This window comes from Vigna radiata, chromosome 10 (assembly GCF_000741045.1).
Source record: "Vigna radiata var. radiata cultivar VC1973A chromosome 10, Vradiata_ver6, whole genome shotgun sequence".
Taxonomy (NCBI): domain Eukaryota; kingdom Viridiplantae; phylum Streptophyta; class Magnoliopsida; order Fabales; family Fabaceae; genus Vigna; species Vigna radiata.
Genome location: NC_028360.1, coordinates 11390840 through 11403793, shown reverse-complemented (window position 1 = coordinate 11403793; position 12954 = coordinate 11390840). Strand labels below are relative to the sequence as shown.

General features: G+C 27.5%; 1 protein-coding gene across 1 annotated transcript; it reads left to right on the top strand.

Moving 5' to 3' along the window:
• The first annotated feature begins 8320 nt into the window (after positions 1-8320).
• Positions 8321-11853, top strand: LOC106774589 (protein indeterminate-domain 2). Its single transcript, XM_014661628.2, has 3 exons — positions 8321-8642; positions 9686-10082; positions 10620-11853. Exons 1-3 carry the CDS (start codon positions 8444-8446, stop codon positions 11533-11535), a joined length of 1512 nt encoding a protein of 503 aa, XP_014517114.1. The 5' UTR covers positions 8321-8443; the 3' UTR covers positions 11536-11853.
• Positions 11854-12954: the final 1101 nt, after the last annotated feature.

The window sequence follows — 12954 nt, the reverse complement described above, 5'->3', positions numbered from 1 at the left end:
TATATATATATATATATATATATATATATATATATATATATATATATATATAGAGCTATCAAAACGGGTAACTCGGTCCGACTCACCACGGGTTGGTCACTTAGCGAGTCAACTCAATCCGGCTCATTTATTAGTGAGTCAGAAAAACTTGAACCCGGTCCGACCCACCACGGTTTGGTGGGTAAACGGGTTGACTCACTAGCCCATTTAATTACATTTTTTTTAAAATAGGAAAAGTGTTTTACTTGCTTCTTGGAGAATTTCAGTGAAGTAAGGGTGAGAGCACCCTCAAATGAGAGCAAGTACCGTGAGAATGATTTGTGAAAGCAAATGTCACTTTTTTGGTATACACAGTGAGTGAAGAGAATATTTTATTTTTTAGGATTTCATAAATAAAATAATAAATTAGAAAAAATAAAATTAGGTAGGTGGGTTGGTGGGCCAACCCGGCTCACCACGGGTTCAACCCGCATGAGCCGGGTCTAAATGAGCCGGGTTGAAATCTGACCCTCATATAAGTGGGTTGTATTTTTCAAATCCAACCCGGCCTGAACCCGTGACGGACCGGGTTGACCCGCAGGTTGTGACCCATTTTGACGGCTCTATATATACATATTTAAATACATAGAGTAAATTTAAATACAAAACATGTTTCTCTTTAAGGATAATTTAAGTTTTTTTCTTCTTAAAAACTACAATATTTTTTCTTAACTTTAAAATACTTATATATATATATATGTGTATATATTATATTTAAAATTAAATAAATAATAAGGGTATCATTACTATACAAGTCTTGCTTAAGACAAGATTAACAAATTAATTTTACAAACCTTTTCCCTAAAATATGTTAATATAACATAAAATTGAAAACTTTAAAAAATTACGTGTTATTATATGAAATTATTTTTTCATCGAATAACTAATGCTTGAAAAAGTAAACTTTGAATATAATTTAATTTACAAAATCGATTTATAAAATAAATTTTACCTTATATGATAAATTCAATATATACGTCTTAAATATAAGAATATACATTAATGACATTATGATAATTTTTAATAATAAAGCACACAATATTTTTAACAAATAATAAATTTATTAAAACAAATTTTAAATAATTATAATATCATATAAATAAGTAAATTTTTAAGATTAATTAAATATTTTAAAACTGATTTATAAAATGACACTTACAGTAAATTCATCTTATTTCTAGTTAACAAAATCTTCAAAATTAACTAAAATATTATTAAAGTACAAATTTCGTAAAATCTTCATATTAAAATAAAAATTATACAAAAATTTAAGAACGATACAGTACAATTAAATCTATAAAAACAAAAGTTAAAATCATGGGATGAATATGACAATAAAAATCACCTAAACATTTGTAATAACTAATTTTTCTTAATTTTGAAAATAATAATTGAATAAAAATAATAAAAATATTACTTCATACATCATTTTAGAACTATCAAAACGGATAACCCGGCTCGACCCGGCCCGGCCCACCGCGGGTTGGTCACTTAGTGAGTCAACCCAACCCGGCTCATTTATTAGCGAGTCAGAAAAATTTGAACCCGGCTCGACCCACCACGGGTTGACGGATTGACTCACTAGTCCATTTGATTACAATTTGTTTAAAATAACAAAATTACAAACTTTCTATATTCAACTTTAAACAAATTTCACTCCCAAAAAATGATGTTAAACTGAAGGCAATTCAAAATAGTAATAAAAAGTACAGTATAATCCAAATGTCATCCAAAACACAAACAAAAAAAAATACAATAAGTTTCTTATATGCTATAAGTTTTATAAATAAAATAATAAATTAAAAAAACAAAATTAGGTAGGTGGATTGGCGGGCCAACTCGGCCCACCACGAGTTCAACCCGCATGAGCCGGGTTTAAATGAGTCGGGTTAAAATCTGACCTGCAAAAAAAAAATCATTTTTTCAAACTCAACCCGACCCAAACCCGTAGTGAGCCGGATTGACTCGCGGATTATGACCCATTTTGATGGTTCTATATTATTTTCTCCCTAAAAAAAATTAAAAAAAGTAAAATCCGTGAATGGTGTGTGGATATTAATTCTCAAGTGTTGACATATTTTATTGAAATATTATTATTATTTAGTTATATTTAAAAAAGAACAAAGAGAAAACATTTCGAGGAAATTTCGCATGTCGCAAGTTTGGTAATCTTTCCAAACTTTACAATGTATAGTCTGTTTGTTTGTTTGGAGTGAAAGTGAAGTGATTAGTGACAAAAGCTGAATATTCCACTGTGGCGTGCGTTTAGTTGAATGAAGGAAGCAATTTCCTTAGGGCCCATATCAATTCATTCCTCTTTTGTAGCTATCGCAAAAACGAGATTTATACCTTTTTCAACGAACCAAACAGGAAATAACACTTCTTATTTTTTTCATAACTGTTTTTACTCACAACTTTATAAATCTTAACCTAATCAAGATGCTAAAGCCTTAAATTATGTCTAATATCATTTATTAAAAGAAAAAGTATCTTTCTTTTTTACCTAAAATGATGAATACTGATAATACTCGTATTAGTTTTACATGTTAGTATATTTTTTTTTTGTTATGCAAAAGTATATAGTTTTTTTTAATAAGAAAAATAGTATTAAAATTAATGTTGTCAAATTGATTAAAATCTGCATGTTAAATCGGTTGAAAAAAATGTATTTTTTTTATATAGGTTAATTTTCAATCTAATTCACTTAGAATCCGGTTCACTCGGCTTGAACTCGTGTAAGCTAAATTAGTTCATCAATCCACATAATTTAATTTAATTATTTATTATTTTGTGTTTCTATATTATTAGTTAATAATTTTTTTGTATTGTATTATAGACGAGGATAAAGAAGAAGATCTTATTTATCCATTCAAGACTCTAATATTATAAATGAATACATGACACAAAAATTATCAATATTATAAACTTATTTGTTTGGTTTTGTACTCGCCTTTGGATTGAATGATATTTTTTTTTAATTGCCCATAGAGTTTGACATAATAAAATTTATTTAGATTTTAAATATAAAAAAAATATTTTTTATTTAAAAAAATTATAATTAAGTGAACTAATAAGTCTATCTGTTTAATCCACTAATTATAGACCGAGTTGGATTCAAATTTTTTCAGCTTACTAATAAATGAACTGAATTAAATTAACTCACTAAATATAATCAAACCACATGGAACCAGATTACTCATTTTCCCAACCACAATTAAAATTGTGACAACCTAGGATTTGTTCACTTTTTATGCTAATAAATGACGGAAAAACAAAATACTTTGATATACAAAGAAATATTATGTCCCCAATGCAACATATGTAAAAGGATGTAAATTTGAGGATTATTTTATCACGTTTTGACGACAACAGTTAAAAGACTTTATGGTATATTCACAAATTTTCGAGGTAAATCCCAGGTAAAAAGAAGTGGAAATATGATTTGTTTAATATTTTTATAAATAATAAACCAACGCAAACTCTAATAATAGATTTCCCATCCCATGCTGTGTTCTCATTAATCTAAAATCTATAAAATCGTATATTTCTTGTTTTTGTGTCAAAGTTAAAATCGATTTATTCATTTCTAAAAATAGTAAAAGACTTATTTTGACTCAGTTAAATGTTCGTTTTCAAATTAGCAATATACAAGTAAATTGATAATCACATATAATTTATTTTAATTATGTTTATATATATATATATATATATATATATATATATATAATTTATAATGAAAAATGTTGCATAAAATAAAAGAATGAAATAATTAATATTTAGTTCAAACGAAGTACAATTTTTAAAAATAATTAATAAAAAAACATATTTATTTAATGATATGACTTTGCTGTAATACTTCCTACCAAAATTAGACATTGATTATATTGGTAGTAAAGTGGATATTAATGATTCATAGTCTAGATGCATTCACCACATTTCTTCATCTTTTAATAGTACTCAATGATTAATTACACCTAGTTTATGTTGAAAAAAGATCCCAACAAATTTCATTATTTCATATTAACATTCCAAATAATCGTAATTCTTCGAGGGCCTTTTTTAATGTAAAAAAATAATAATAATAGAATTTCTGATCTATCATCATACAAACGACTACTTATTATTTGGTAATATAATATAAAACTTGAATTCAAAAACATGCACCCTTTTTCCCTTTCATTGATTTTTGTTTTTCCCAATTTATATAATTAAAGTGTGAAAGGAGAGGGACATAGAAGAAAAAAAAATATTTTCAAAATTTGAAATAAAAAGTGGGACAACAAAAGACTAAAAGCTTATCTATCATTGCATATCCAACTCAGCCATCTGGTTTTTCTTTTTATCATTATCTACCAAACGCCAACAAAAAGAGCTTATGATTTCTACGAGGATCTAACCATGTTATCATAAGTGCTTATGTATGCAAAATGATGAAGATAAAAGTAATTATTATTGCCATATATATGTAAAAGAAAAAAGAAAAAGGTATTGAATTGAAATGAAAATGTTATAGTTGTTGTAGCAATTCAAAGTTGAAACAAGAGGATCAACCATGGGACAGGTTCGTGTAACTTGGCATAGCTTTGGGTCCCATGAAGGAATCTCCCAAAGATCACAAATATATATATATATATATATATATTGAAGGTTTGTGATGGAGGCCCTCATAAATGGAGTGGACCTAAGAACGTAATTAGGGTTTGGAAATTTTATGGTTTTTGTCGGCAAAATATACCATTTAAAATGATAAAATCGTGTCATGTATTTGGTCTTTCTACCCATATTGCGTGTTTGATTTTCAATGTTATGTATAATTAAAGAAAGAAAATGATGTGCATCGTTATTTTGAAGAAAAATATTTCCTCACAAAGTATCTACCTTCAAACGATCCTTCTAATAATAAATTATTATTAAACCATAATAATAAATGTAAACAAGAATATATTTCATTATATAATAGATGCATAAATTGTTCTAATTCTAAATCCAATATTACGACAATATGATTAAGGTTAATCATTGTATTTGTCTGTTTTAAAATTTAACACTATTATGTCTTTAAACTATACATGTGATTATTAGATGCATAATAATCACATAAAATATTATCTGTTCTAAAATTTATGATTTTGTTGTTAAAAGATGCTTTAAATAATTGGAGAAGAAAAACATATATAAATTATCTTTTTCTTTAAGTTCTAAAAAAATATATGAAACTATTAACTATATAAAAATATAAATAATAATGAGTATTAAAAAGAACATACTCTTATTCCATTAAAAGTATTTCAAAAAGCAAAATATAATAATGAGTCAATTCATAAACAAACTTGACAACACTGCTTATCCAAAACAGTTTTAAATCAATGAATTTATGAATTTTACTTTTTATATATATTGTTTAATTTTTTTTTAATGTGAGAGTCATTTTCACAATTGAATTCTTAATGTAAGAAAGTGCATATCATTTCCTTTCTAAAATGGCGAAATTTTTGTTTTCAGTGGCTTAAAAATGAATTGGTCACATCTTACCAGGAATAATACTTGTTAGACATTGCTAATAATCCTTCTTATCAATCGATGAGAATTTAAACCCAAAATTGTTACAGAATATATCAATGCGTATGCGAGAAATAGAAATATTATTTTATTTGAAATATATATATATATATATATATATATATATATATATATATATATATATATATATAATATTTATTTGTTGCTTATAAGAAAAACAAATTGAATTTTTTTAGAAATTTAATGACAGAAAAAAAAAAAGTAAGACACGAGGGCAGTATTGTACACGAACTTGCTTAATATTTGGTTTTGTCGTGAAGGTCAGAAAAAAATAGTATCTACAACATGTATAATAATAAAGAATTTTGAAAATTTAACTTTACGTTTAAGATTTAATACTATTATTTTTTGCAGTGTGCATACAAATGTTTACATAATAAGAAAATTTTAATGATGTGTTTGGTAGAAAGGACATAAACAGAGGAGAAAAGATTAAAAAAAAAGTGAAAAGAAAAATTGTTTAATCGAAAAAAATTGAAAAAAAAAAGATTATTTGACTTGTTATTAATATTCTTATTTATTAATTATTATCATTTATTATAACAATAAAAAAAACAAAAATGAATTGATTACAGGTTAAAGATGAACATTTCATCACCAACAAAAGACTCAATTTATATTTTATTTTATTTTGTTTCTTTCGGGTTTGTTTATAGATAGATATATCTGTCAATTTTGATTCTTTTTATGCTTTATTGTTATGTAGATTTCTTTTATATAAGTTGAATAATTATGGAGAATAAACAATGGCATGGCATGAATATGAAGTAATGACAAAGTGGGAGATCGCCATGAAACTACAAAATGTTGTTTGTTTTCGTATATATATATATATATATATATATATATATATATATATATATATATATATNTATATATATATATATATATATATATATATATATATATATATATATGTATGTATATATCCATGGCTTCCTCCTTATTTTGTCTCTTTCTCTTATTTCTGTACTTTCCTTTACCTAAATAAAAACAAGACAATGGGAAGAAGCTACGTCCTAACGCAGGAAACACTGAACCGTATGCGAAAGCTATTACTGATTACAATATTCTTTAATTATTTTAAAACATGGAAATATGTTCTAATCAAAATTAGATCACCGATTATTTAAATTTTTTACTTCTGTTTTGTTAATTTAATATTTTGTTATTTAAGTTTATATTTTTTATAACTATTAAAACTAGACTGGTTAAGGTTTTTTTTTTCTTGATATTTCTTTTGTAAAATTCCTTTAAAATGTAAAATAGTAGAAATGCATAACTTATTCCTTTGAGATCAACTTTGGTCTTAAAGATATGAAGTTATCATATGTTGTATACTGGTGGATGAAGAAAGCTAAATTTTGTACTTTGAAAGATGGGGAAGAAGTTAGATTTCAGAGGTTAGTATAAGGGAGATATTAGAGGTGTGTTGAAAGTTTCACATCAACGAAAAATAAAATCAATTTATAGTATATAAGAGAATGCAAATCTTATGTTACAATCCGGTTGTGTAGGAATGAATTAAGCTTAAAATCTACTTTATAACCTAATATTAGAACAAGTTAGAAGCTATCCTAATAGCAACATATATTCTTAAAGAAGAAAAATGTATTGAAGATATAATAAACAACCTTTCTAATTGAGATTTTGAAAGAAAAAAAGGTTATTTTTTGCATTGGCTGCGTAAAAGTTTCAAATATTTGATAAAATTGCAGGCAAATCTTTAACATAAATTAATAAATTTAATTTAACTTTAAAAAACTTATTTTATAAAGTATTTACGAACTAGATGTACTCAAATACCCTCTTGATTTATTACACTGACTGTTTAAAAGTTCAAGTGCTTCACCATTCTGGAAGAAAAATTCTGCGATTTTCATCTCATTTTCAATCCGACATTGTTGGAAAGACTTGTGATGTATATAAAAGCAATGATTTGGAAGTTGATTATCTCTTCTTTACAAATTAACAAAGGACTATTTAATTTAAACTACTCTTTCTACATTAAATATAAGCAAATTACATAAATTTTTATATTAATTAAGTTCATTTATTTATTTTATTTTATATACAAAATTACATTTTAAAAATACTTTTATTGTTTTTTAAGATTATGTGAATATTTCCAATTAAATTAGTTAAATTTTGTATAAACATTTTTTCCTATTCTATCCATGACGGTTGAGATAAAACTATCAATTTCATATATATATATATATATATATATATATATATATATATATATATATATATATATATATTTATTGGAGAGTCAATTTAAAATATAAAAATGAATATAAATTTTATTTTATAAGTTAAATTTGTGATATTAAATTAAACTTAAAATTTATCTTTAATATGGTAAGAATCATTTTGTTATATATTCTTTCACACTATTTATGAATGTTTAGTTTCACTAACAAAATACATATATTTTGACGTAAACGGAACCAATTAAAAGTTTTGTATTACGTCTAATTTAAAATATATAAATAAATATTAATTTCGTTTTATAAATTAGTTACGAAATTAACCTAGGTGTATACTCCAATTTTTAATATTTTTTATTACAACTTTTTATCATTGAATAATAATAGTTTTTAAGAAAAAAATTGTTGGTGTGGATATAATATTTTATTGCAGTGGAAATCCTAATATATACGCTGGCTGAGTCGTACTAATCTCGACATCATAAGAAGGAGAGTTTCGTGGGTTTTGTCCATATACCTTCATCTTCTTTCTTCGATTTTGCTCTCATTTTCCCTTAGCAAGAAGGAGAGTGAAAAGAAGCACTAGTTTGGGAAGAAAGAGGAGAGGATCAATGTCAAACTCAAACATCACAAGCTGTGATAGTTGGAGCTTCTCCACAGAGAACACTGGAGAAGATGCAGCAGCAGCAGCAGCACTTAAACACCATAGTCCAAATTCAAACACTTCAACTACAACAAATAATAGCAATGCCTCAAACACAAATTCACAACCACCTCACAAGAAGAAAAGAAACCTACCAGGGAATCCAGGTCTCTTAATTTCTCTCTTTTTCATTCATTTTTTTTCTTTAATTTAAATTCACGGATCATCAAATTAATTAAGTGCCAGCTTCTTATATCGGTGATAATCAGTTCTTATTATCAGTGATTCATCAGTTTTCATGGTTATCGGTTCGTGTAACAGTTACTGTGTGGACGTGTAAAACTAGAAGAAGATATAGAAAGCAAGATTTGATGATATTTAGGTGAATTTGATTTAGTTGAATGTTGTTTGAATTGGGGAGGAAAACTAGGGTGTGTGTTAAATTCAAAAAATGAATAGCAAAAATGGTTGAATTATTGGTGAGTGATGAAATGGTGGAAAGAAGAAGCTCAATTATTGCCTGCAGGGTTTCACAATCATTGCAGTTCACTGTTGACTTTTCTTCTCTGCTCGCTTGATCTCAAACTCTTTCTTTATTCTTGTTTCACACCTGTTTCAACAAAAAGGTTCATACATTGGTTATGTTAAATCTTTCTGTCTCTTTTCTGCTTAATTTTTTTAAGGCAGGTCGATATATTAACAATTTTTTTTTAATAATTTTTTACATTAATCCATACATTTGAACGATAATAATTTTTTGACAACTATTATTTATAATATTTTAACATAATTTACATATCATTCTTATCTAAAATTATTTTATAATCAATAATAATAATTATAAAAATCATCGATGAAAGTATCATTATTTATATTTGAAACAAATTAATCACATCAACTACCACTAAATAAATAGTTGTAAAAAAGTTATCAAGAAAGAAATTTATTGAAAAACATTTTCCATTTTTTACTAACAAACATTCCACTAACAAATTTTTCAACTTTTTTTTTTTAATTTTGTCATGTTATAATCTGAATATAAATGAAATATTTAATAAAATAAAGGTTTTATTTTGGGTTTGCTTTCGGTGCATGTAAAATTAATAATTAATGTTGAAGGTACTATAGAAAGGAAACATGTGCATGCACACTTATACATACACTATAGTTGATTAAAATAATAATTTTGGTGTGAGTCGCACGTGTGCAGACCCGAATGCGGAAGTGGTAGCCCTGTCGCCGAACACCCTGGTGGCCACAAACAGGTTCGTGTGTGAAATATGCAACAAAGGGTTTCAAAGGGATCAGAACCTTCAATTGCACCGTCGAGGGCACAATCTACCGTGGAAGCTGAAACTCAGAACCACCACCGAAGTGAAAAAGCGCGTTTACGTTTGTCCCGAACCCTCCTGTGTCCACCACAACCCGGCTCGAGCGCTGGGCGATCTCACCGGCATTAAAAAGCACTTTAGTAGAAAGCACGGCGAGAAGAAGTGGAAATGTGAAAAGTGTTCTAAGAAATACGCTGTTCATTCTGACTGGAAAGCGCATTCTAAAATATGTGGAACCAAGGAATACAAATGTGACTGTGGCACCATCTTTTCCAGGTTCAAATTAATTATCTAATTATTTCAACCGCAAAAAATATATTTTTTTAGGAAAATAATATTTTAACAACATTTTTTTAAATTATTTTAACAATGTACACGTGTCAAAAATGTGGTTAGACGATTTCAAATTAAAAAAAAAAATTTTGGTTTTTTTCTTTTTGTAGTTTGAAATCGTCCAACTACATTTTAACACGTATAGAGTGTCAAAATGATGTCAAAATATGGTATTAAAATATCATTTTCCATTTTTTTTAATATCTTATAAGATTCATAAATCAAAAATGATATTTTAACGCCAATTTTTAACACTATTTTGACACTGCACACGTGTCAAAATATGGTTAGACGATTTCAAATTAAAAAAGCTGAGGCAAGGGTATATTTGGAAGAAAAAAACTAAAGTTTCTTTTTTAATTTAAAATCGTCCAACCACATTTTGACACGTGTGCAGTGTCAAAATAGTGTCAAAAAATTGGTGTTAAAATATCATTTTTCTTCCTAAATATTAATTCATAATTTTTATATGATCTGCAGAAGAGACAGTTTCATCACACACAGAGCTTTCTGCGATGCACTGAGTGATGACAGCAACAAGTTCAACGAAGCAGGACAACTGCAAAGTATAATGCATGGTTCAAACCTGCAACCACCAATGATCCCAAACCTAGCAGCATCATTACCAATCAATACCAACAATCACAAGCAACCATTACCACTCCCTCACGAGCTCATTGCAGCAATTCCAGCAAAACCCTTTAACAGCAACATGGCAGCATTGCCGAGAAGCCTTTCATCCACCTCTTCTCCCTCTCAACTGTGCTCAAACTCACCACACATCAACATGCTTGAGGAAAAGCCTCAAACAAACATGTCTGCCACGGCACTGCTTCAAAAAGCTGCGCAGATGGGTGCAACAGTGAATAGTAACAGCAACAGCAACGGCATGATGACTGAAACGGGCTTTGCTACAAGCATGGCACCACCATCGTATGGGGTCATGAACCACCACATTCACCACGGTCAACAAGACCTGTCTCAGTATAACTTCCATGCAAATGGGACGGTGATGATGGATGGTGGTGGCAATGGCATGGGAGGAATGAGTGGTTTGGATATGTTTAATGCCATATTGGATCAAAGTAAGGCGTTGTCGAAGATCATAGAGCAGAACAACCGAAGCAGTTATAGTGGTGTTTTGCATGCAATGAATAACGGTAGGTCGAGTTCCATTGATGTTGGTGGAACTAAAGGGAGTGATCAGGATGTGATGACTTTGGACTTGTTGGGGATAGGAGGAGGAGTTGGTGGTGGTGGTGGTGGTGGTGTTGGTGATGGAAGTTTCTTTGGTGGTGAACAGTCTGAACTGAAGATTGAATATGGAGAAATGAGTCAAATAAGAATCCAGGCTTTGAACCATTTTCAGCAACAAACAGCAGCATATGAAAATTAAGACTTGGTTGAGACCAAAATAAAATAATAATTTGGATGTTTCTGATGTAGGTGGAAATTTTCAGCTTTGTTCTGTGAGCTAATTCCTTTTCTCTACCATAAATAGTATACACATTATGATAGGTTTTCCTATCACTGATATCAGTGTTGTGGACCCTTTTGGTCCCTTAAATCAGTGTTCACTGTTCAGTGTCTTGAAATGAATAATGGTCTAGTTAGTTCAATGCTGAGCAAAAACAGTAGTTACAGTTCAATGTGTAGACTGAGACTTTCAATTTCACTCACATTCTCTATCTTACCAGTAAGAATTAATGTAATATGCTGGAAATTTGTGAGGACATATTTCTGTTTTTTGAGTTTCATAATTATCATCACTTTGTTTTATGATATATGATGTGTTATTTGAAATGAAAGTAACATTTATGAAAGAAAAATAATATTTTAACACCAATTTTTTTGACACCATTTTAACACTCTATGCGTGTTAAAATATGGTTGGATGATTTTAAATTAAAAAAAAAAAACTTTGATTTTTCTCTTGCAAATATGTTTTTGTCTTAACTTTTTTAATTTGAAATCGTCCAACCACATTTTGATACGTGTGCAATGTCAAAATGGTGTCAAAAAATGGTGTTAAAATATCATTTTCCTTTGTATGTTGTGTATATTGACAATTTAAACAATTTTAAGGTAATAATAATATATATGCATGGTAACAATATTAAATATACCATTTCTATATAAAGATAGTTTTACTAAGGTCACTTTTTTTTGTAATAAATACATTACTTTGATTAAATAAGTTAATAGTAAATCATGAAAAAAATAAAGATTTATTGAAAGGTAAAAGAATAAGTTAATTTAATTTTTGTTATAGTTAAAAGTGCAGTCAATATATAAAACAGGCTTTGTTTTCTTCAAACAATAAATACATATTACAAATATTTTAATGCAAGTTTCAAAAACTTGTTGGAATAATTATTTTTCATTATTTCAACAAAAAAAAAAAATCTTTTTTTAAGAATTGTATTTTTGAAAGGTTTTTATTTGAATGTCATTTTGAAACTTCAAAACATTATTAGATTATTATTTTTCATTCATGCCCTTTTACTTTGTCTAGTTTTAAATTCGTTTACATATAATGTGAAAACGAAAAAAAAAATATAAACATATTATAGATCTCTGTTTAAAACCTGAAAATTATCATGTTTTTTTTTTCTAGAAACACCTTAAACAACATTACTAGAAAGAAATAGAGAATGGTACCAATATTTACAAAGACTATATTTATAATATTTTTTTAACCAAAATTCATTTAATTTTGAAAATTACAATGACAAAAGCCTACAACAATGTAAAATTATATTTTAAAAATTTTATTTCCTGTATCACCGACACAAGCTAATTCATCTATCTGCCT

Excerpts from the sequence above, each read along its gene's own strand:
- LOC106774589 (XM_014661628.2), top strand. The coding sequence starts at position 8,444 with ATGTCAAACTCAAACATCACAAGCTGTGATAGTTGGAGCTTCTCCACA. Across the intron at positions 8,643-9,685 it reads AAACCTACCAGGGAATCCAG|ACCCGAATGCGGAAGTGGTA; the intron begins GTCTCTTAATTT and ends GCACGTGTGCAG. Across the intron at positions 10,083-10,619 it reads TGTGGCACCATCTTTTCCAG|AAGAGACAGTTTCATCACAC; the intron begins GTTCAAATTAAT and ends TATGATCTGCAG.